This window comes from Pollicipes pollicipes, unplaced genomic scaffold, assembly GCF_011947565.3.
Source record: "Pollicipes pollicipes isolate AB1234 unplaced genomic scaffold, Ppol_2.1 Scaffold_7231;HRSCAF=8579_pilon_pilon_pilon, whole genome shotgun sequence".
Taxonomy (NCBI): domain Eukaryota; kingdom Metazoa; phylum Arthropoda; class Thecostraca; order Pollicipedomorpha; family Pollicipedidae; genus Pollicipes; species Pollicipes pollicipes.
This window is the reverse complement of record NW_023597034.1, coordinates 42,657,509-42,682,988: the sequence shown is the minus strand read 5'-3', so window position 1 is coordinate 42,682,988 and position 25,480 is coordinate 42,657,509. Positions and strand designations below refer to the sequence as shown.

Here is a 25,480-nt window from a genome sequence, read left to right as displayed (position 1 = left end):
GATGCATAGACATCCTACCTGTCTGTGCGTGACACCTGACAGCTGTCAAGTGTGGAATTAGACCACGCCCGATACATTTAATGAAAAAATCCCCAAGTACTAATGTCGCCGGCACCTCCCCTTCCAGCACTGGCGTCTGCAGTGGCGTAACCGGGGCTAGCGGCGCAGGTTGGACGCGGACCGGCCGCCGCCGCCACCGCCGCCGCCGGCTCACTCCGTCCAGTCGCGCGGCGGCGGCGGAGGCAGAGGGTGCAGTATCGCAGGCGGCGCCGCCGCTTGGCTGAGGGGGACGCCCCGAGGGCAGCTGGCGACGTTCCGGCCCCTGCCCACCGTCGCCATCATAACAAGGTACCGTCACGTAACGCCTGGGCGCGCCTGGAGCCGGCCACACCGCGTTGGGCGGGGTGTTTGTGGTGGTGATGGGAGTGAGGAGATTGCCATCATGTTGGGTGGCACAGTTACAGTCAGGCACCAAAGGGACACAGCTGGATACGATAATTGTTTAGGTTAAGTTGATGCCGTCTGATGCTTTCAGTGAACAATTGCTAGTGTGATGGAGGATGTCACAGGCGTAGGTCAGATTTGGTCTTGTTGACGCTTTTCACAACACATCGACGTGGGCAGTTCCGCCGGATGCCACATATGTGAAAGCTTGGCAATGGACTCAAGCAGCACGTGGAAAAATAGTAAATATCTCAACGCCCCTTCCCTCTCCCACTTCCGGAACATGGTTCCTTCGGTGATACCCATCAGCATTCAGGCAGCAAAATTAATAAACATCATCGTCATCCTTAAACCGATTCTGTAAAGCGAGAACTGCCTTCTTCAAGCACCAGGTGTGCAGGAGAAAACAGCTTCTTCGTCGGATGCTTGCAGACTACTCCATATTAAGCTGTTGAAAATTGGCTGCAACGGTTGAAACACACTGGCTACACGTGTCGTCTAGTGGCGAGATACGAGCAGGAGTTCACGCTAGCAGACAGCGGAGGTGACAGCCTCCATTTGGCCCCCTGTTTTCTGCGTCAATATCGCCGGCCGGTCTGTGGCCGACCAGGCCAAGGAAAATAATGGCCAGAGGCGGCCACAGCAGAGCACCCACACCCTAGCGAGCCCGGCGAGGACCACGACCGCTTGCTGAGCCGATCACCAGAGCCGTCGCTCCAACAGAGCACCCCACACCCCAGCGGGCCGGGCCAGGACCTCGGCCGCCCACTGAGCCCATGAACATCTCAACCGGGGGGGGGGGGGGGGGGGGGGCTGTCAGTGTTCGACAACTGCGAGCCCTGCCCAGTCCTGTATTGTGATTCGCAGTGGTTTCGGGAGAGGTGGCCTGGTAATAGCTTGTGCCCCAGTTCTCTAACGACAATTTGTCTGATCTGATCAGGACGTGTTCAGTTTTGGCTAATTGTGGTTTCGGCTTATTTTGCGAATATAATTTTTAATACTTCTTAAATATAGTTTTAATATAATTTTTCGGCTATGTTTCGGCTAATTGTACCTGATACACAAACGCACGTCAGAGTTGCGGTCAAAATATACGTGCACGCTAAGGAATCAAACGATGCCAACCTATCGCGCAGCCATGAACAGCAAAATGTGACGCCGCCGCCATCTTGGTCCTACGACTTGATGTCAGAAGATTGTGGATAGTTTGATGTGCTGATTACGCTCGCAGCGTGCTGTTATTTAGTCTACAATATTAATGAAGGCAGAGGGACTCTGTCCAGAAATGGATGGAGACGAGTTACCAACATGAAATTTCGTCTCACTAGACTGCATGAATGCTTTTTTTGGAAGGCTGCCATCGAACCCAGTTTTGATAACTTAAAGGTAGGGCTCAGCAGTTGTATGAGGTTTTGCAATGAAATAGCCACATTGAAGATCATTCGGTACAGTAAACAGCCCTAGCCTTCTTAGGACCGAAACCCTTCTAGTTTCTAAGTTTTACGCCCGCGAAAATGTGCAGACTTTTTCGGGCAGACTATTTTAAGATCAACCAGGTATCCGTGAGGCCGTAATAAGGTCATATCATTCCATACGCCGTGCGGCGATCAAAGCCAACACAAATATATTGTCGAGTCCTTCTTATCTGATGTTCGTAAGCACGATTTCCAGATATAACGGCCGTCAATTGGCTCTCAGCCAATATCGTACAATATACGATGACGCACTCTAACAGTGACGTGATGTGAAACATATTTGCTGTTCAGCGAATTCCGTTATGAAGAAAAGTTTGTCAGCTTTAACAGCACACCAATAGTTACAAGAAAGCTTTTTCCATCATATCTGCTGTTTGCCTTACATCTTCAAATGTGAAACATTTCCTTTAAATTAACCCGCACCCAGTCGGGTGGGGCGTGGGGTGGGGGTGGGGTGGGAAGCTGACTTCCCCCACGGTTTTTCGAGCGCGGTTCAAAAACGAGCATTCGCAACAATACAAAATTTTCAGTACCTGTTCATTTATCAATTTTGCATCCTTTGTGCGATTGAAGTTTTGATATACCAATTTCTGTGACCTTTGCTTGGTCAAAGAGATTTAGTTCTAAATAACTTTCATCACACACAAATTGTTCTGGGTCATTCGCTATTGTTCAGACTTGTCCTGGTCCATCAACATACGCCACATGATTGTCGGTGACGTCAGATTTGTTAGTTGCACAGCATTTATTCTTCCAAGAAAACGTTTTGTTCACTGTTCAGCAAAGTGCATCACTTCACCTCACGAGCTCAACATCAAACTTTAATTTGCTCTTGAAGACTGTTACGTCGTGTTTCGGACAACAACGCAAACCATGAATGCTCACAGCAAGCCGCAACAGCTCAACAACTGATTTTTCAGTTAGTTTTTCAGAAATGGGAACTAGGAGCGATGGGGGGAGGGGTGCAGGGAGGCGAAGCGGGTTAGCACTGCTCATCCATCTCACAAGAGGGACCGACTAGTGACGGACCCCCGTTTTGGTATTCGCAATTCAAAATCTGTATTCCGCCGTTGAAATATCACAAGTAGTCCGATACTTTATAAATAAGCGTTTTACATCGTCGTACCATCTTCAGCGGGCTAGTCTTGCCAGGGAATTTTTACATCAACATCCTACGAACGTACCGAACTAGTTTTCCTCTCTTGCCACGTTAGCGGTCAGTGAGTACGGGATTATAAGTAAACATATTTTCTCCTAAATAATGTCCATTTTCCGATACTCTCCACAGAAATGAAGCGTGTATCTAACATTGCACAAAGCAATGCAATCCTCGAGCTCAACACCCTTTGTGCCGGCACGAGCGGGGCAGCAGGCCATGCCCGAGCCAGACACGCTCATCCTACTGGGGCGGTCACTGATCGCAGTCTACGGTCATATCTCTGCAGGTGCGCCGTGAAGTTTTCAGAAATATACAGCCCATTTCTTTAAAAGTTGTGCTGTAATGTTTACAAGACTTTTAAATGCATATACACCTTGCTTTATTGAACGGCTTGTTTTTCACATCATCAACGCGTCACTTTCCCGTTCGATTAACAACGAAATGTCACCGCATTCTCAAATTACAAACAAGGCCGAAAGCGCGGAGCAGCAGAGGTGCACGTTCCGACGACTGGCGACCCATAGCTCCTCAGTTCATGTCAGCGATCTGTACACTTCAAATCGGGATGTAAAACACCAAAGATGCGACTGGAAAGATGAATTAGACACCTAAGTCCATGGTAACATGGCAACAGGATAAGAAAGACACGAGTGTACTAGCACCACTTTGACCTGGCAAAAACTTATTTGTGACAGAGGAAACTGCAGCCATACCAATGCGTCACACATTGCAGCCAGCAGCATCCCAACTAGCATATCGTATAACCCCATTCCAATAAGCTACACTCATTCTCCGCGTGGTCTTGGTCAGCGCCACGTAGATCGTCTGCGTGATGTCTGCAATTTTTCTCCAAAGAGATGGTCGTAGATTTGGCTCAGTCATCCGTTTTGTGCTGGTTGCTGTGCCCGGCGGGCCTGGTGACACAGTCTACGGTCCGACCGGCCTGGTGACGCAGCCTACCCTCCGACCGGCCTGGTGACACAGCCTACGCTCGTACGGGCCTGGTGACACAGCCTTCCGTCCGACCGGCCTGGTGACACAGCCTTCCCTCCGACCGGCCTGGTGACACAGTCTACCGTCCGACTGGCTTGGTGACACAGCCTACCCTCCTACCGGCCTGGTGACACAGCCTACCCTCCTACCGACCTGGTGACACAGCCTACCCTCTGACCGGCCTGGTGACGCAGCCTACCCTCCTACCGGCCTGGTGACACAAAGTACCCTCCTACCGGCCTGGTGACACAGCCTACCCTCCGACCGGCCTGGTGACACAGCCTACCCTCCTACCGGCCTGATAACACAGCTTACCCTCCTACCGGCCTGGTGACACAGCCTACCCTCCTACCGGCCTGGTGACACAACCTACCCTCCTACCGGCCTGGTGACACAACCTGCCTTCCTACCGGCCTGGTGACACAGCCTACCCTCCTACCGGCATGGTGACACAGCCTTCCCTCTGAGCGGTGATGGTGCGGCCGACGGTCGTTTGACCAGGACACGCAGTTTCTGCTGTCCACCACCGCAGTTCCCACTGCTCGCGGACACGGGCGTTAACCTCTGCCCAGTGATGAGGGGCCCGACCCGTCCACCCGGATCCGACGACGTGCTTGACGACGACACACGCAGAGCTCTGATGCATTTTCAAGGAAACTAGCATGTGGTAAAAGAAGCAGTGCTTCATCTCTCGTTCTCCGTTTCATCCGTTCATGGCCGGTGAGCCCAAGCCGCTTTAGACGCTCACCTTTGCCCCCAGACCTACATGGCCTGCGGACGCTGGTAGCGGCACGTTAAATGTCAGGTTGCCGAGCATTGCGGTACATGAGCCTTCGCCGTGAAAGTATGTTGTTGACTCCGAATTTCACGATGGGACGCTGGGGTCAGGACTCAGGCAAGTTGTACTGTTAAGCGTGGGCACTGATTCGAGAAATTCATCCAATCAAGAGGCTCGGACTAAATCTTTTACAAAAATGATGTTACAGGCGCAAGCTCATCTCCAAAATTATGGAAACAAAGATCAAATGGCGCTTAGGTGATGCAGCAACACACGATGAAATGAACATATCCAGTGGGGCAATCGGAACAGCAAGACAAATACACCCCAGGTAGCTACATAAATGTATGAAAATTCAGGTGAAGCTACCCTTTACAAAGGTTAGCAGGGTTTGCGTAGCGGTCCATGTCGAGCAAGGGCCGCTCGTGGCAGTGAACCTGTCTGAGTACGACGCACACGATAAGCCCAACGGGCCGCCGAGCAGCGGCGTCTTTACACGGATTCTCGGCTGTGCCAGAGGCTCCCTCGCTGTGTCAGTGGTTCCCTCGGCTGTGTCAGTGGCTCCCTCGCTGTTTCAGAGGCTCCCTCGCTGTGTCAGAGGCTCCCTCGCTGTGTCAGTGGCTCCCTCGCTGTGTCAGTGGCTCCCTCGGCTGTGTAGAGGCTCCCTCGGCTGTGTCAGTGGCTCCCTCGGCTATGTCAGTGGCTCCCTCGGCTGTGTCAGTGGCTCCCTCGGCTGTGTCAGTGGCTCCCTCGGCTGTGTCGGCGGCTCCCTTGCCTGAGCCAGTGGCTCCCTTGGCTGCGTCAGTGCCTGCCTCGGCTGTGCCTGTTTTAGTGACTCCCTTGGCTATTTCAGTGACTTCCCTGGCTGTCATTGGGTGCCTTGGCTGTTTCAGTGACTCCCTCAGCTATGTCTGTGACCATTTCGGCTGTGCCTGCTTCAGTGATTCACTCGGGTGTTTCAATGCCTCCCTTGACTGTTTCACTAGCTGCCTCGGATGTGGCAGCGACTCCCTCGGCCGTATCTGTGGCTTCCTTGGCTGTGCCTATTTGAGTGGCTCTCTTGGCTGTCTCAGCGACTCATTGGGCGGTATCTGTGGTTCCCTCGGCTGTACCTCTTGTGCTGGCTTTGTTAGAAATGTTTAGCAGACATTTCAAAACAGGTTTGTGAAGACGCATGATTTTATAAAATTTCAGTTGGTTGGCTGTAAGCAAGGTCATGCTTTTATGGACAGGTCTAATGTCAGATCTCTTCCGACCGGTGCATTTCAAAGCTTCTTAAAAAGACATTCGGTTACATCTCTGACGCAAACGCGACAAAACAAAGTCCTTCATTGTTGTAGCGTCCCTGTTCATAAATATGCAGTACTTACAGAGCTTACAGTGCGCACAGAGCTTGCCCTCAGTACGCACAGAGCTTACAGGCTTCGCATACCTCAACATAATCCAAGATGAATGATACTTGGATGAAGCGATCCTCAAAGCCCGCCTTGTTCCACACAGAACCCACGCAAAGCATAGTGACGCAGCCAGCATGCGACGCTCTCGACCGATTCACATTGCTGATTGCCAGGCCTAGTCTTTTCCGAGAATTTGGTGGACTTAAGTCATGGGCTGAAGAAATGTCTAAAAGGGTTTTCGCTTAATATAAAAACTTGTTCTTAGGTAAATGTGGTTAACCTACTGCATGTTGATGAAATTGCATGGAAACAATACTTTCTTTGTCAGGGTGTGAAGTATTTACTAAAACTTCATAGAAACATTTCAAAACTTATTAGAGAAGTGATCCTCAAAGCAATAAGCATAAGTTTAGGATAACTATCAAAACAGTATTTGAAGCTTCTAGCGCCCATCTCTGCAGATGAAAGGTTGCTTCCTGCCTCCTTCTGAACAGCAAACCTTCCGAAAGTGAACGGGATATCAGCATCAGATTGCCAGTGATTTCCGTCGCCGTGACTGGAGAAACTTTCGTATCGCATTTGTTCGGAACTCATTTTACGCATTCTTTAAAGCGCGGCCGTTCGCCCGCTAGATTATGTAAGCAGGTCTTCGCACGCAAACCATGCACGCAGGTCTTCGCATGCCAGATTATGTATGCAGGTCCTCGTGCGCACGACTTCGTGCGCAGGTCTACGCACGCAAATCTTTGTACGCCTGTGCCTATTTGCACCTGGAAAACTCCGTATCCACAAACCTCCGTATATGGCGTTGTTCATTTGGCATTCCTTTGTATCGCATTTTTGTGCAAAATTTCTTCGTGCACACATTTTTTCACACCATAGGTTTTTGTGCACCAGTTTATCTGTAATGCATCGCTTTGCGCACGCCATTTTTTGTGTCTCGTTTCTTCGAACACGCGATTCTTCGCATTGCACTTTTTGCATTGCACCTACTCATAACCGCGTTTTGTTTTTGCATTTCGTGTTCCGGCGTACGTGGCGTTTTCCATGGAACATTTGGTGCTGAGAGCAGCAACAGTGATTTTTTTTCTCCCGTTGTGCTGCCAACTTTTTCAGTTGCTAGTCCTCAGATATGCCCCTCACTTAGAGGTCCTATGACCCCATCATGTGTATCATGGTTGTCGCCACACATGACACTGTGCCACAGTGTCATGTGGGGGACCATTCCCACGCTCCGGGAGCGTGTGAATGGGGTGACTGTCGTGCCTTTCATAGGCCACTGTTCTTCAGCTGGTAAAGCGATGCCACTTGACTGGCCAAAGTGTCACAAACATATGGAGTCACACCCAAGACTCCGCACGGACTTAAAATCACGCTGTCGTACCTGAAATTGTCTGAAAGCAATGCTTTCCAGTCAGTGAAACAACCCAATAAAGGATTTCGTCAATTACGTCCGAGATAAGGTGAGTATGTAAGAATCATAGCCCTGGACACCCTGAATCCGAATGTTTCCTTGATTTGATATCGGGCCTCTGCAGGTATCTGAACCGCGCAGACATTCCAGGCATTATTGGACATCATCTGTTGTGGCTTGTCTTTATTCGCGTCTCTATGAAAAGCGTGTATCAATTCCACAAAGCGCCACTTCTTTTCCACGCTCAGTGTGGTGGGATCTTCCGTGACTTTGGGGAGGGACATATCTTTCCTGACCGTGGTGATCTGTGTCCATGGACTAAATCCGTCCTTCATCCTGAACTTGTAAAATCCTAGCAACAGTCAGCCAGGTAAATGGATGTGCACTTGGAGGCAATCCATGTGCAGCTATCATACTAACTGCAAGTTAACGAGCAGATATTTGGTTGCCAAACTACCGTTCAATAATGATGGCACATTTGTTTTAGCTTGAAGTGTAGGGTGCCCGGCAAGGTGCTATCACGCACGTTTTTTCAGAGACATCACTCATATACCCAGTCATCGTGCCGCTTTAGTTATACGAGGGTAAACCAGCAAATTTAATCTCCCTTACCATGCTAAAAGCCTTTTCTCCTCATGCTGGTAGGATACGCATATGAATATTTGCGTTTTGCTCACACGTTTACACTCAGGACGAATACGTGCGCGAAAAAAAAGACTCAAATAATTGCACGAGCGAAAAATGAGTGTTGGGCTTTGTGAGTCTAAGTACGCGTATGCCATGTTGCGCGCAAGCTGTTTGGGGTTCGCGAACTGACAGACACGTGTGTCGCCCGGCCCAATACTGTTGTTTCCGTGTATGGTTTGTGAACTCTACGTGACCAGTATACTATTTAACCTGAACTACACGCGTTTTACAGTTGAACCCTGCAGTCAACAAGTTGCAATAATTGAATGAACACAATATAAGGAATGGGTTGTGCGGAAAAATTCACTACAAATAACTGTGCATGCAAAAATGCAGTTAAAACAATCATGTGCACGACACGTCCAATACGATGAAATACACATAGAAAAAAAGGCATGCAATGACACGCATGCAAACAAATCGCCATTCAAAGTGCACACAATACGAATATACGATGCGAATAATACGGTGCGATAAACATAATGGCAAAATTGTATGCGGAGAATAGCTTTGCAACGAATTCCATACACAAAGCATTGCATGCTTCAACGATTACGATACGTATGAATATGTGTGAAGAAATATGATATGCTGAATTGCGTATACGCTGTTTTACGCCAGAAACATTTTATCTTGCGAAGTTTAGTGCTCACAAAGATTTGCACTTCTAGGCAAGAGAAACTTGACGTTTTGCTCATGCGTGTGTATCACAGCCTGTTCGCAGGATCGCTTGTTTCGTCGGTGTATTTGAATGTTGTGTAACGCAGATTTGCGTACAAAGAAATATTGTACTAAGATACCTAATGCAATGATTTGCGTGCGGCGAAATGCAACGCGAAGCCCTGTGCTGGAGCCCGCTTTTTCGTGTACAGATGACCTCAGGACGCTCTCTGGCCGGGACCGCCCGACCCCGCCGCTCCGCACAGCCGCCGCCGCCGCGCGGCGCCGCGCGGCGCGAAAGCGCGCCACCGCCACGCTGTGCCCCGGGGGATTTGGCGCGAATCGATCGGGCATATTGAGGAGCTCTCGCGGCGGCAGCGCATGCCCTGGTCAGCGACGGTATTGTCACTGGCAGCGGCTGGTGGCCGGTCGGCTGCACCGGCCGCGCCCGCCGCCGCGGCCTGGGGCCGAGATAGCGCCCAGCCGCGGACCGACGCTCGGCCAGGTCACGGGCCGCGTTGTGGTGTCTATGCGCGCAAGGCGGCAGTACGACCTGAACTGCCGGTGGACGGGCTGAGATCATTCCGTCCTTTCCCTGACATTTGGAAAACGTGGTGTCGGTCCTTTAAAATTGCATAAACTAACCCGATTCACAGCGGGGGTGGGGCGGATTTCACCCTGAGGTTTTTCGCTGGTTTCTTCAAAATGCTTAGCAGCAATTTGTTGAAATGGTCTAATTTTTCTGAAATATCTTCTCCCACATGGTTTTAAAGTTTCAGATCAATGACACACGCCGAGGCGATTCCAGGGCCCGGTACTGGGATGGGCCTCACGTGACTATGATGCTAAGACAGTGATCTCCCGGGAATTATACGCATTGTTTTATGTTAGTAGGAGAAACTAATGCCTGCGGTGAATATGACAGTTACAACATGGTTTTGGTTATGGGAGTTTCCAAACAGTGTGAAATGCATTACGGGTCACCAATGCTGGTGAACAACGGATGGTTATGGGTGTTTAGGTACAAAGCTTTGAAAAAGAAGATGTTTTAAAGACAGTGTTTTCGCTAACTATCAACCCGCATCCACCAGGGGATGTGGACTTCCCCCTGTTTCTAAAACAAGTCAAAAACGAACACTCGCAACAACATGACATTTGCATCACCTGTTCATCTATCAATGTGGAGTCCTTTGTGGCAATTTTAAGTTTTGATCCAGCAAGATCAATGACCTAGTTCAGATCAAGTAAGTCAACCTCTCAAGAACTTTAACCACTTAAAATTTGTGTGGGTCATTTGCCAATGCTCAAACTTGTTATAAAATAGAGCATAAGTAGTGTCTATAACTGTCAATTTTAGATTTTTGGAAATATGAGGCCAGCGACCCGAAGTCTGGTTACTTTTTGCCATTTTTCGTAAATAATGCAAATCTGTACGCATTTGTGTGTAGTTTTGTGGTTTGCATATCAGGAAAGAGTACTAATTTACATGCACAGCCATCATATGACCACATAGCACATGACCTTGGCCTAGTTTATGATCTACCTATGTGTTTTTTTTTTTGTAAAACACATGCTGGGCTCGAAATGTGCTGTTTTAATATGTAATTTTGAACGCAGAATTCGAAGACTCTACTAAAAACATGTAGTGATATCTTAATGCAGAATAAGGTCGCAATAGGTTATGTGAGAATATGTAAGGTCATATGAGGTCATCCAATGTCAATGACCTATGTTGCCGGTAGCGGAGAGGCTAGATGAACGAGTGCGGCGCGCGCGCCCACCTCCTTCTCGTGTTTGTGCAGCTGATGACGTCTAATTTTATGCATCAGCGTGTCTGTTCTCAGTTTTTTTTGCAAATACCTTGCAAAGCGTCGAGGGGACTAAGCACAATGTAAATAACAGCTAAGCGATTTTGAGTACCTGTAGATGTACAATACACTATTTCTGGCCACGGGAAAGCAGTGTACTGGTCACATAGACTCGGAATGGTATTTTTATGCCTAGAATTCCTTTGTCCCACAGCCGCATCTAATAAAATTAAACTTAGACGCACATTATGAAGAAAAAACGTTGTTGTTGTAGGCCTCTGGTAGACCAGTTTTGAACAGTGACCTGATCTAGCCTGACCGATGTTAGTGGGTAGAAATGGCCGGAATGGACTCCCCACAATCTTAACGTTTATTTCTGTGCCCTCATTATCCATCTTGAGTGCTAACACGCGCTCGGGTCTGGGTGTCAAATTGCCCCCCCCCCGAAGGTTTTTTCCAGAATGGTTTCTGAACGGCGCGGCCTAGCTGCGCCAAATTTTGCTTAGCTGTTCACAATTGAATAGTGGATTGTTTTGTGTATCAAATTTAGATGTACCTTGTAAGGTCACTGACCTATGGCGGGTCAAAGTCAGACCGTGATTTCAGCAAAGTCAATTTCTAAGGAATCATTCAATCTGATGCAACAACGGAGTGTATGACGAAGTAATACATCTTAGAGACGCTTTATTAGGCACACAAGCATTGAACAAGCAAACTAAGTTGACCTAAGGTCCTGTCTGAAGGTCAGACCAAGGTTAAAACCAACCTGTTTTAATGCCCTAGGGCTTGCTGTATGGGATATTTTCCGGTACTCATTTTGAATTTATTGATGGCAGGAACCGCATTATACATCTTCATTTGACTTCTTAGAGGTCATAATAGGTCACTGACCTAAGATGACCCAGGTCGACATTTTTTAAAGAACACGTTGCCAAGCGTAAGCTTTGTCCCTTATTCAAATGCAAAATTCGAGGCAGACTTGCGTGATTTTGGTCACCATGACCTTAAAAAAGTCAAACAAGGTCACTGACCTTAAATGAGCTTGTGACCTTTTGCTTAGAAACAGTTATCTAGGTTCTGGGGCACTTTTGAGACCAACCTGAAATTTGGCCTTCTCTGACCTTATTTGACCCAAAGGTCATAACCTAGTGACCTCAAACTTTGATCGAAGTGATTTCACGTACAGGTCAACACACCCTGCAAATTTGGTGTCTCCAGCTTTCTTAGTTCCTGCGATCTTAGACTTTAGTTCCCGAGATACCCGAGCGAAGGGCATCTAGCCGGCCACCCGGGCGCGTGTTAACATAAGCTATAACTGTATCTATCGGAGCAAACTTTTACAATTTGTTTATATCTGCTGACCTCACATTTGACCTGAGGTGAATACTTTGGTATGTGTTCTTAATGACTTGACGAGACTTTCGAAACAATATCTTTGTTTTTTCTCAAATAGCGTCTGAGGGTTGGAGATCCCAGGGGAGGGGTCAACTCCTCCCCCCCCCCACGCGAACGAGCGCGGTTGTCTCAGAACCCGGCCAGGCGCGGGGTTCTCTCAGACAACCGCGCCCGGCTTGAGTTGTCTCAGACGAGGTCTGAGACCCCCGGCCGGACACGGGTTAAGGTATGCGTTATCAAAGGCGTGCTCAGGTTTTCCGGGAGAGGTGCAAAGGAACATAGTCCCAAACCTATGCTAGCAATACGATGCTATGAATGGATAACCTATGGAAGATGATGCTCACGACATATGGCAGTCGATGCTTGGATTGAAGATATTCGCACATATGAAGTTGGAGGGAGAAAAATCAGCATGTTTCCGCAGGAGCGCCTCTATGGTTGGAAATACGGAGCCCAGAGTGATCTGGAACCAAAATCTCTGAAATAAGTCACATTCAATCTGCAGCCTCTGTGCAAGAAACTGCATCTTTGAAACTAAGCCAGATGCGAGTTCAGGAATGATACAAAGTGGTGGGTGGGATTGCTGTACATAGAGACCGTGTTCACCAACAGCGGACCGTCGGCTGACAACCTCGGTAAAGGGCCACGCTCCAATCATGTGCCTCTACTCCCCTCCGTTGGAAAGCCGGTAGTTGGAAGTTGAAAGTTGGAAGTATTAAGCTGCTTTGACAGTTTTTGTTGTCACACAGCTTTACATCTCCCAACTGTGCCCACGAATGTAAGTTCAAAATACCGTCATAAGACATTTTAAAAAATCATTTTTTATCGATCTCCTGTGGCTACGTCGAAATGGGTTGAGAAGCGTGATAACTGTTTGGGATTAAATGCGCCTATATTTTTAGGTGCTGCCGTTCCCCACGTATTGTTTTCCATTTAGAACTCTTAAGATTGCCTTTTTATATATGAAGATCACATGGAAGTAAATGAAATGCCACGCGGATTTCTGCACGGCCCGGCAGCTGCCAAAATCTCATCTGAAGGACGGAATCGCCCCCTCCGCAATTTTGCCCGAAATGGGGGCATTGAGGAGCGCGCAGAGAATAGGTCTATAACTCGTTGGTCGGCTGAGTGCGGTACGTAGGTGCTCAGCCTTACCTAGTGCACCACTGCAGAGGTTTCTGAACGCGTCGTCAGGCTTGTGGATTGAGCTCTCTGCTAGCACCGTTTTGTTCTAAAAATGTTTGCATCACTTCCGGCAGAGAAGTTTTTGCGATCATAAACAAATCATGCTGGTTAACACCTAAAAACTTCGCATTTCACCACGTTTATAGCTTGAGAAGCTTTTTGTATTGCTATTTGTATCTGAAGGCAGTGAAATATTGGGCTTGTTTTTACTGGCACTATGTCCAAGTATAAATGCCAAGGATCGACAACACCTTGTAACACATACACCAGCCGAGGAATGTGACTAAATGTGCCGCTCACCTTGTAACTATCTTTTTCAGCCATATCGGCTGTCGTCTTGTTCGTGAGGATACACCATTGCGACGGACGAAGGCAGAAAATATGTTCGATGGAGAAAATCTTCTTATTCCTAACGGTCTTCCTCGGCGCAGGTAAGTGGGCGTATGTAGCCACCAGTATGTTACATTGCTGTGTGTACACATGAGCCATGTATCAGCTCAAGTTCTTGCCCACAAACTGCATGGTTTGAAGTCCCATCTTTAACACAAAGCTGGTGAAATGTGAACGGTGGGATCCGTTTTTGACCGGATTGAATGGGTTAGGGCCCAATACGCAGGCCTCCCACTGCTCACCTTCCCCGGAAAACCGGGGCTGTGGTCTCAGCGCGGTCCAACCCAGCTGAACCGTGCCCCGTCTGTAGCTCCCCGGACACCCGGGGCTGTTGTCTCAGCGCGGTCTAACCCGGCTGATCTACACCCTGTCCCCGTTTGTAACTCCTCGGACACCCGGGGCTGTGGTCTCAGCGCGGTCCAACCCGGCTAAACTACACCGTGTCCCCGTCTGGGGCTGCCCGCACGCCCGCAGCTCTGGTGTCAGCGCGGTCTCACGCCGCCCGCCCGTCGCCCGAGCCGGCCAGCCAGCTGACTGGGCGAGCGCGCTAACGAAATTCCGCATGGAAATGTCGCGCAGCCCGGGACCGTATTAATGGGGGCATTCCGCCAAAGTGATCCCGATCGGTCAGCGGCGGGAAGGACGACGCATACATTAAGGAAGCGGGGCGGGACGGGCTCAGATCAACCGGCGACTAACCGGCCGCTCAGGGAGTGGCCGACCGGGGAACGAGCCCGGGGAGCGGCCAACCGGGGAGCGAGCTCCGGGAGTGGCCGACCAGGGAACGAGCCCAGGGAGTGGCCGACCAGGGAACGAGCCCAGGGAGTGGCCAACCGGGGAGCGAACTCCGGGAGTGGCCGACCAGGGAACGGGCCCAGGGAGTGGCCAACCGGGGAACGAGCCCAGGGAGTGGCCGACCAGGGAACGAGCCCAGGGAGTGGCCAACCGGGGAGCGAACTCCGGGAGTGGCCGACCAGGGAACGGGCCCAGGGAGCGGCCAACCGGGGAACGAGCCCAGGGGGTGGCCAACCAGGGAACGAGCTCCGGGAGTGGCCGACCAGGGAACGAACCCAGAGAGTGGTCGCCCGGGGAACGAGCCCGGGGAGTGGTCAACCGGGGAGCGAACTCCGGGAGTGGCCGACCAGGGAACGGGCCCAGGGAGTGGCCAACCGGGGAACGAGCCCAGGGAGTGGCCGACTAGGGAACGAGCTCAGGGAGTGGCCGACCAGGGAACGAGCTCAGAGAGTGGCCGACCGGGGAACGAGCCCAGGGAGTGGCCGACCGAGGAACGAGCCCGGGGAGTGGTCAACCGGGGAAAGAGCCCAGGTAGTGGCCGACAGGGGAACGAGCCAGGGAGTGGCCGACCGGGGAACGAGCTCAAGGAGTGGTCAACCGGGTAGAGACGCATGCCACGTGATAGCTGCATCCGCCGGCGGGACGTGGCCGACAGGGGTCGCCGATCGCCAGTCGGAACTAGGCGGGGCTCCTGGTGACACTCTGCAGAAGACAAGCCCCGTCCGTGTGATGTACATCGTAGGGATGGGGAAAGGGAGATCCGGCAGGGTTGGAAATGAAGCAAATCTCGCTGGATTCATGCAGAGAAAATCACGCTGGCTGATGTCTGATGTTCGCTGGCTGCTATGACATGGGCTGATGAGTAATCAACGTTTACGCATATCCAAAATTGTGCTTGGCTCCAGAGAAATCTCACCTGCTACAGAATCAGTTCTGATGTAGCCGGGCTCGAATGAGGTTTCGCTGGTTTCCTTTTCCACGCTAACACTATAAGACAGGAATACACTCAAGTACCAATTTTGGGATGCAAGGACATCGGAATATGGAGCAGCGAGAGCCTTGGTTTAGCATTAGGGCTATCTAAATTGCTTTGAAAACTAGTTTTAATTTAGAGGCAATCTTTTCATCAACATGTACAAATTCGTAATTTCATGTTTGTGCTGCTCAGTGATGTGCTCCCATGGAACTTAATCCGCAGACATAAAATAGCGAATTTATACAAGATGACAAAGTAAGACCGCTTTCAGAGCAAATTTACCAATCATTTTGATAGGCCCTCCGACAAACTATGGGTTTTTTCGCTCCTCCTGCTACTCGTGCATTTCAGATCTGCTACTAAATTAGGTCGCTGTCCTATAATTTATCCACCAATCATCATAATTATCCCCTCTCCACATACTAAAAGGATTGGAAACGAATGGGCACAAGACTGAAACTGGGCCATATTTCGGCTCGATGTGTCGTGTTGCGGGCAATGAATTTCCAGTCAGATGACGCTCATGGGCACTGTAAGACGTTCCGCCGCCGTGGCTGCCGGCTCGTGAGAAGCGCCGGGGCGACAGTGTGCTGGTGTTTCTGGGATGAGCAACCGCGGGCCGGCTGACGCAGACGGTGCTGCCGGAGCATGTCCTCGCAGCGCTGACGCAAGGACGGGCGCCGAGCTGTCCTCGCAGGCGCGATGGGGACGGGCGCCGAGCTTCCTCGCAGCGCTGATTATGGCGCGAACGGGCGCCGAGCTGTCCTCAGCATCGCTGATGGGGCGGGCGCCGAGCTGTCCTCGCACGCTGATGGGACGGGCGACCGCTGTCCTCGGCAGCTCGACATGGGGAAACGGGCGGCCCAACTGTCCTCGCAGCGCTGACAACGGGTGCGCCATCCGAGTATTTATGAGAGTCATTGGATCTCTCTCTCTCTTCCTCTCTCTCTCTCCTCTCTTCTCTCTATCTTCTCTCTCTTCTCTCTCTCGCTCTCTCTATCTATCTCTCTCTCTCTCCCTCTCTTCTCTCTCTATCTCTCTCTCTCTATCTCTCTCTCTCTCTCTCTCTCTCTCTCTCTCTCTCTCTATCTCTCTCTCTCTCTCTCTCTCTCTCTCTCTCTTGATCCCCATGCTATGGTATTTGACCCTCACCTTTGCTGGCACACGTCTGCCAATGATGTAGACCAAAAGCACATCAATCGGTCTGATCGGTGTCCGCCACCTGAAACAGTTCCTTCCACAACCACTGCTGCTGACCATCGCACAGAGTGATCTCACACGTGAGATGCTGCAATTCAGCTTACAACCAGGGATCAACTGTTAGAGACACCAGACTGCTGAAAGTAGTTACCTTCACTACCAAAGTAGTTACTGGCCTCTGAAAGTATGACTACGCGTCTCGCGCACGGCATGACCTGCACTTTGCCACGCCCAGCCAAATGTGCGCCGTGTAAAATGCGCACAAAGCCCGTGAGAGAAGACAACCTGCGGATCGGGCCCGTATGTTTTGAACATTCGCCGACGCGCCGACCTGCGGCTGTTCTACCCGCATGGAGCAAAACCTGCACCCTCAGCAGCGCACGGCAGCGGCGAAGCGTCCTCCGGTGACCTCTGAAGCCACAGTTCGGGTGTTCACAAACTACGACACTCTTGGATCGGCAGGGGATTTACCAGGGGCACACTCCATGGCAGATCCTTAGAAAAGCCAAACAGCACCTAGAAACAACTCACGATAAGCTCTGTTCTTCAAGCCAGTCAGCTTATCGCGGCACGAACACAGTCAACGGCAGCTCACAGCCTTGCACTGAACCCAGCGCATTGTCATGTGGCGAGCATTCGAGCCCATCTGTCTCAACTGGCACGATGCTTCACAACACCAGGTAGCAAACTGATCACGTTCGTCGCAATATCCGATAGCCAGCTACCATTTTAATGACTAGTAGTAAGGCTATTTTTATGTTTTTTATGCTTTTTAATAAGTGAAGTGAATCTTGGCTGAAATAGCTGTGAAAAGCGTTGATCTGAGGGGTATTGGAAAAAATGTTTCACCACAAATATGTACATCAGCACTAATAAAGTACAGTTTGCATTATTTTCTGTCAGCTGCTAAGAACTATCCTGACTAAGGGTTTTATGTTTGGAAACATCTCGTATCTCAACTTTCTCATACAGCAAAACGTCAGCGTTTTGACGTGCGTTTGTACAAGCTTGCGCTGCAAGCGTTAGCGAGTGCAGACAACTACTAAACCTTAGGGTTCACCTAACTGGGACGGTTCAAATGGCCCGGTCTGGTGTAATTTGTTGCTATTTTTGCGATTTTGTCACGCATTGGCTTACAAAAGTGTCCGTTTTTGTCAGCGATCATATCAGATAAGTCGGAAACTTTTTCACCGCTGGCGCACGTGACGGCAGAGCAGCGGTATTTTGCACGCCAAGGGGCTTGTCCCCGGAAGGATTGCCAGTGGAAGTGACTCGGCTGAATTTGACAATTTTTAGCGCGCTGCGAAGTCATTCTTTTTCAATAGGGCTGTCTGTTGCTGTTTGTACATGCACGTGTTCATATGTGCTTATCCTTGTCATTCCTTTTTAACTTAGTGTTTCATCTCTCTGACAAATGACACGCAATAGTCACGTCTTGATGTGAAATGTCACCTGGTGTCAAATCCTAATCAGGATGCTTCGTATTAATTAGGTGGCGTCCTCAAATGCCTCAGGCATGGATATCAAAGCCACCACGCAGTTCCGACATGAAACAATCCTGGTACACCGCAGCGTTAAAAGAGCATGCTTGCTTGATGTCATCTTACCATTCATATATACCAAAATAACACACTTTCCATCACTACAGAATAATCCTATCAACAAGGCTCATGTCCTGGAAATCAGCCGGCCCTTCCGCACGCTTACTCAGCGCATCAGCGTGTGGAAACTCGCGTTTGGCCTTGGACCCGGCGGGCTTGGGGGTGACGGCCGTCGCCTGTGCCTTGGTGCTGGTCTTGACCTGAGTCGACGTGACCGGGGCATCGCTGGGGGCGCCGCTGGAGGCACCGCTGGTTGTCGGCAGTGTGGTGAACGGCTCAGCCAACCGTTGCACCGCCTTTATCGTCTCGTTGTCGTTGCTAGCCAGCAGGCCGTTGAGCTGGTCGGAGTCGGGCGGCGGCGCCAGCGTCGGCTCTTCGATGACGGGCGGAGGGCTCAGTGGCAGTTGCCGTGGCACGCAGCTCTTCAGGCACTCTTTCTGCGTGGAGAAACGGTTTGCCGTGCCGCCACATCCGCCGTAAACGAACGCGTAGCATTTGCTGAAGGTGGGGTAGAAAAACCAGCGGGTGAGCGAGCGGGAGCAGCCGCCCGGATGTGGATTCCGCGTGCAGGCCCTGTCGTACAGCTGCTGCCAGTTCCAGGCCTGCTTTACGAAGTAGGGCTCGAGTCGCCGCAGCTCATTTTCACCGAGCAGCATCACCGGGTGCTCCTCCATGATCACTTTGGTAATCTTCCGCTCCCGGTACTTCTTGCCGCCTGGAAGAGGCGCGAGGTCGGAAACCGTGGCGACCGCCAGCAGTGACAGAAGAAGTGGCACTTCCAGCATGTTTGCTACGCACTGATTCTGGACGGGGAAGTCATGAGCTTGAGGAGTGCCATGTGTTTCATGCTAGATGTCTGTGTTACGCCCCAGAAAATTACACGCATCGTGTTACGCCCCTTAATCCAGCCTAAACTTGGCTATGTTTTGGGAGTAGAACCCTTTAGCCCAAGCTGAATTGCGCTCCCTGGTTTCTGAACACATACCCTGGTTTGAACACAGCAGAACAAATTTCCCAATTTGAATTAAATTAAGAACGTGCAAATGTACGGTACATGCCGTCTATTCGAAAAACCGTTCACAGGCATGCAGAATTCCACGCGTAAGAGGTGCTCCCAGCGCGCAACACGTTCTTCAAACGCATTGAGTTACGTTAGTCTGGAACTCATCCATGCCGCCTGATACCTGTGCATGCTACCTGATATTTCCAGTTTCATTCCACCAAACATTATGCGTGTCTTTTGAGCTGACAGCAACTTTTCATACAATTTAGCTTACTTCGGCATGCGCGATAGCTATGATCGCCACTGTAATCAACACATGACGATGCAAGGCACGATAGGTACGGCACTGAAAGTGCATTTCATTTGACCTAAATGTATAAAATACAAATGACAGCATGTTCTTGCCAATCTGCTACCTGTTGACGATGCACAGCGCAGAATTTGTCCACATGCAATTTCAGCGGGTCCGTGAGGACGCGTCGACTTTGAGTTCCGCTTAATCTGTCACCTGTTGGTAACCTATTCTGCTCATACTGTACGTGTGGTTACAGTTGACGTAGGCGCGTGCGATGACCACGAGTACCGGCTGATCCGTTACCTGTTGGCCGGGTACGACAAGTCGGTGCGCCCCTCCCACGCCGCCTCCCAGCCGCTCAACGTGACCTTCGGCATGGCCCTCACCCAGATCATCGACGTGGTATGCACATGGCCCTCACCCAGATCATCGACGTGATATGCACAATGCTTACTCAGCGGTGTCCGTGGCTTAAGACAATGCCCGCTATCGGACTGGCGGCGGCCGATATGGCTCGGTTTGTATGGTTGCGGGCTTAAACGTGTATATGTCCTCGCAGCTCGATCAAATGTCCAGAGGTGTTTATTTCCAGATTGTTGTGTAAACGGCTCGTGATGGCAATAATGCTAGTCTCAATAATTTTCTATAGTTCTTTTTGTATCCTGAGAAGTCTATGGAACCGTTCATGTTAGTGGTGTGCGTTGGTGCAAATCATTCAGGAACATCAGTATCCTGTTTGCAAATAAATGATGAAGCATGCTTTGTCACACTTGTGCCGTTTCAGCTATCATGTGGCTCATTTTGTTGACACATGCTAACATGTGATGGGCATTGTGTTTAGGTATTTGAAATTTAAGCGCTGTTTGAGCATGGAATTATTGTGTTTCAGGACGAAAGGAATCAAATCCTGACTACCAATTGCTGGCTTAATCAGGTAAGACCATAAAATGTTTCTCCTGTTATATGCTAAGCTATATGGCATGCCGATTATGGACGTTTAGTCGCTATAGTCGCTATATGGACGCTTAGTCGCTTTTCCGATCGTCATCGGTGACATTCACCGAGTCTAATGAAAATTCACTATCAGCGCATATTTTGTTCATTATATCTTGTAAAAGGAGCAGCTAATCTTTTGCCGTTTAACCTTCGCAGAAAGCAGAGGTTTGTGCTGCCCCTGAGGTTTTGCTGAAACAACCTATGGATAACTCAAATCCAAATAGAGAGCATCAAAAGACTCACTTGTAACTAATGAAGTCATGCTTTGGTCTTTTTTGTAGCTCTTTTGCACAGATGCCTTTGATAAGTTGTTTACTTTCATTCACATACTCGGTTATTGCGCTATTTTTAAATTATTCGATTCCCAGTCTTATTTCCGTCCTAACTCGGACCACTGTACAAATTCGTACATCATGTAGCACAAAACGTGATTCTTGTTCGAGCATCCGCCCTTTTATTCTACGTCTTGTTTTATCCTGCATCATCGCGACGCCCCGCTTATCCTGGGCAGGCCGCTTCGCGCCAGGATGAGAGGGCCGAAGGTCCCCTGGTGGGAACACCCGTCCGAGCGACAAGCACACACCTCACAGAGACGTCACTGTGCAGGCTTAGTCTCGATGGTTGGCTTCCTAGGTGCACGTATCTCTGCCCCTAACGTTATCCATTCTCCTTTATCCCATAGCCATGATTACGATCCCATACGATCCCATATGATCCCATGGCCATAATAGCCAGTAATTACAACTCAACTAGCCAATTAACCAGTGTGTTCAAAGGATGCACTCAACGCTGTTAATTGTTTAAAGGCCAACGGATGTCCGTTGATTTCACGAATCGTGCTGACGTTCTCAAAATATGAACAATTCAATAGTCATATTTTGCTTGACCCTGAGCGCTACATGGCCACTGAGGTGGCGGTATTCGTGTGATTTTTCTATGGCGTCATGCATGTCCGGGCGACCTTGAAATAGTCAGCACGAAAAATTCCGCTTAAACTTGCGGGCGGCAAGCTCAGGAAGACGGCGGTTTTAAGTTTTAAAGTCTTGAAAGGGGCAAGGCTGTGAAATGCATTGCATGATCTTTAAAATGTCTGTCTTTCCTCAGATTCGCTACAACTGTGGGGAAGTCTCTTAAGATGCGCTATTTCAGCTTCTAACGAACAGGTCGATACGCAAATCGACTCGAATGAAGTCATGTGGTGTGGTGTGTACGCGCACGGTGCAGACGGTGTACATTGTAAACGCACAGGACCGCCGTCATCAGCTTCGACAGGCGAGCAGACATAGGAAGGATTTTTCCTCTGCTCCCCCCCCCCCCCCTCTTCCTACACTTCCACCCCGCTATCTGCACTTATTGACTGTGTAACTAGACGTGAAGCGGTTATCCCATCTAGATCTGCACGGCTACCGAACATTATGTAAATGGCAGACAACGTATGTTCTTGCCTGCTGCCCTGTGCCGCAGCATCGGTCAGCCATGGCCGTCCGCCCCGCGCGATCATCCGTAGCAGCCGCCCCCTGTCCGCGACCGCTCCTCAAACACCACCGAGCGTAACAGAATCGTTTGCTGGGCAGCCGGGGCGCCCCTCCACCACTCGGGCGCCACTAAATAAATCAAACACCGGACGCCGGGACACTAATGTATCTTGCGCTCGGACGACTGTGCGCAAGTATCTTCCGGCCAGCGGGCCGATTACGGCGCGCCGGCGGCCACCAGCTGCGCGGCCGCCGACAATGCGGAGCGCGTCATTAGCGTCGCGGCGCCGCCCGGGCTCGTTACCGACGGTACCGTCGCGGCGCGGCGCTCCGGCGGCCCCGGCTGGCCGGTCGGCCGGCCGGCTCGGCTGCGGTTCGGGGCGCGGCAGCGTCTGGCGCTGGCCGATTGCGAGCCATGCGAGCGAGGAGAGCGAGCTTCGGAGCCCCGGTGCACGGCCGTCGGAGCGTGGCGACGGGCTGGCGGCCGGGACACGCGTCCGACGTCGGTAGCTGGACCAGACGGAACGAGGGAATGATGTTCGGACTGCGTAACACGTGGCCACGTACCGTTTAGCTCTCCGCGAGCTTTCCGACGCACGTTTTCTGGGTGAGGGTGTGCGCTTTTTGTTTCGAAACAAGTAAATGGAGGGGAAATAAGTCTAAAGTTGTAACATCCTTGTGGAAATGGCTTCATCCGCACGAAATAGCGCTCCAGAATGCGCTGTAAGGTCACTGCGAACTTTCTGCAGGATCAGCTGAGGCAATCCTGTCACTCCCTAAGATGTGAACACAGATCACTCATTTGTCACATTTAGCGTGCAAACATAGAACTTCTTTGCATCGTAATGCTACGATATACTGTGATAGGATCAGACCGCTGCATATACGGAATGCGTAAATCTGCTTTGCACAACATGGAATGAAGTGGTTCGCACAGTGTTGACAACAATCCTGTCCTGATTAGGTATTCATTTTTTGACAGATATTGAAAACTGTTTGCGTTCGGATGTTAGTGATAACGAGAATAGCGGATTTCATCAGGATTGTCCGAGCTTTAACGCTGCTTTGACTTGTTTGCGGCCGAGATAGACGTATAATACTGCATTCCATGTTATGAAGAAAACACGCACACTTTCTTCATATGACTTAGTTTGAGCATGTGATAAAGCAGATGCTTCCGCACGAAGTTTTGCCAATATCGCCACAATATAGCAATGTGGAGCGATGCGTAGATCACCGTTATTTCCAACATACTAAATTGCCTTCCCTCGTCGTGCAGCTGGGAATTATTCGCGGTTCCCGCCTCAGGGTTCAGACCTCGGGCGGTGCAGCCTCGGGGCATTCTGAGTACGGCCGAGAACAGGACATGACAGGGCACAAGCCTTTCAGGTGTCATGACCGGGTTCAAAGAGGTCACAAACCTTATAGGAATCATGACCGGGATCTGACAGGTCACAACGTCACGGATATCATGACCGGGATCAGACAGGTCACGACCTTACAGATGTCTGACGAAGTCATAATCTGACTGCTGGACTGGCATCATTCCAACACGATGTCCCGGAACAATGCACGCGTTGAAGACACGCAGCTGTCTGCTTGATCGTATATGAGGGTGCTTTGTGTTTGTTTCGGTCTTGTTTTGCATTTGCTTTGCCTCTGTGATTGCAAGGCGATTCTCTGGCTGTATCGGCGGCATTCAGACTTTTTCCGGCCGGTCTGTCGTAACCTTATGGCTCTGATGGTGCTCATTAAAAATTATTCCGCCCGGAACTCGTTTCACCGACTATAAAACGAAAGGAACGCTTGCCATTTGAAGCGCAGTAGGAAAATAAAACAGGGCAAAATATGGTTGTTATGACGTCGGGCTGGTCGCCGCGCTTGGCCCAGTTATGGTCATGCCGTTGCTCATCACAGCCAAGCAGACGGGATTCAAACAAATTAAAAAATAAAAGTCTTTTCTAATCAGTACAGGGAGGGAAAACGACGAAATGAATAAATATTCCGTCCTGAATTTCTGTTTACTTTCTGTCACCCATTCTTCGGTATTTGGTCAATCTTTGACTTCCTTTGTGCTATCGAGTATTGTCCCCACATTCTGAAGAAAAACCATAACCGGCATTTGCAAAGGTTGCCTCCGAACCCAGCATGTCAAAGTACACCCGGTACAACCGCTGCGTTAACTTCACAATGATGCGAGTCTGTGAAAGTGGTGGCTAGGCATGCCAGGAGGTGGGCACATGATGTAGCCCGGCGTAAGTTTGCATATCCCCAAACTGCATATTGCAATGCAGTTTGCATTGCGAGACGCGTCAAAATATTTGCGCACTACAAGAGGACGCCGAGTTCATTCTGTGTGTATGGAGAGTTCAGTTTTCCCCGCTTCCCCTTGTGTGAACGTGTGAGGGCGTGTGCATATGTGTGAGTAAGTTGGGGAGGGAGGACGGGGTGGTATACACAGGCTCCTTGATGGGAAGTTCTTTGGAGACATCAATTTTTGTAACGTCTCTATTCCATGCAGTGCCCAGGCGCCGCAACCTTCTGTCTCCTAAAGCTGGGAAATCAGCCTCCCCTGTCCCCCTGACAGAGGCCATGCACATTTTCATGTGCATGTACATAGCAGACGAGTACAAGAAAACACGTGGTTGACCAGCACTGGTCGTGTTCCCCTGCCGCTTCCTTGCGTTTGTTCTTTTTTAAATCAAAATAAATAAATCAGGCATCTTGCCTTGAAGCAAAATGAGCAATTTAAGCTTAACTGTTTTCTTACGAAAAAGCAGGCTATTCCTTTAAAAATTATCTGATTAGTCTGTTCTAGAGCTACTAACGGACACGCAATGGTCGTGATATTTTTGGAACGGTTCTCTTGTTTTGCTTTGGAAGATGAATATTTAGCAAAGGCCACTAAGTTTCGATGCTCTATTCACAACAGTTAAGATACTGCATCTTGAAAACCTAATGATTCTCCAGCCGGCTTCGCAGTAAGAGGTTTTATAATGATGGCCAGTGACATTGTGTTCTGTGGACACACAGCGTATAATTTAAGCTACCTTTGCGTTAGCCTTGAATGCTTAAGTTTTGGTCGTTATTGTTGTGATGCTAGCAATTACACTGCATACAAGTTTTTCATCGTTTTCAACAATGTTAGTTCACCGTATGAGCACACCGTATTCTCATATTCATGTAACTCAGTAATTTTAGACACCCGGAAAACAACAGAAAGCAATAACGTACGTCACACATACACCAGCTGTCCTCATATGGAAGCAGAAATAAGCATACAACAACCACGCCAGCAATGACTGCAGCCACTCTCACTGCGAACATTTTCGAAAGCATCCAAACATGGTATCA

At 49.9% G+C, this 25,480-nt stretch overlaps 1 protein-coding gene across 1 annotated transcript; it reads left to right on the top strand.

Moving 5' to 3' along the window:
* Positions 1-237: 237 nt before the first annotated feature.
* On the top strand, positions 238-21,785 carry LOC119110148 (neuronal acetylcholine receptor subunit beta-3). Its single transcript, XM_037233884.1, has 5 exons — positions 238-348; positions 13,716-13,826; positions 19,912-20,057; positions 20,545-20,589; positions 21,756-21,785. Exons 2-5 carry the CDS (start codon positions 13,784-13,786, stop codon positions 21,783-21,785), a joined length of 264 nt encoding a protein of 87 aa, XP_037089779.1. The 5' UTR covers positions 238-348; positions 13,716-13,783.
* Positions 21,786-25,480: the final 3,695 nt, after the last annotated feature.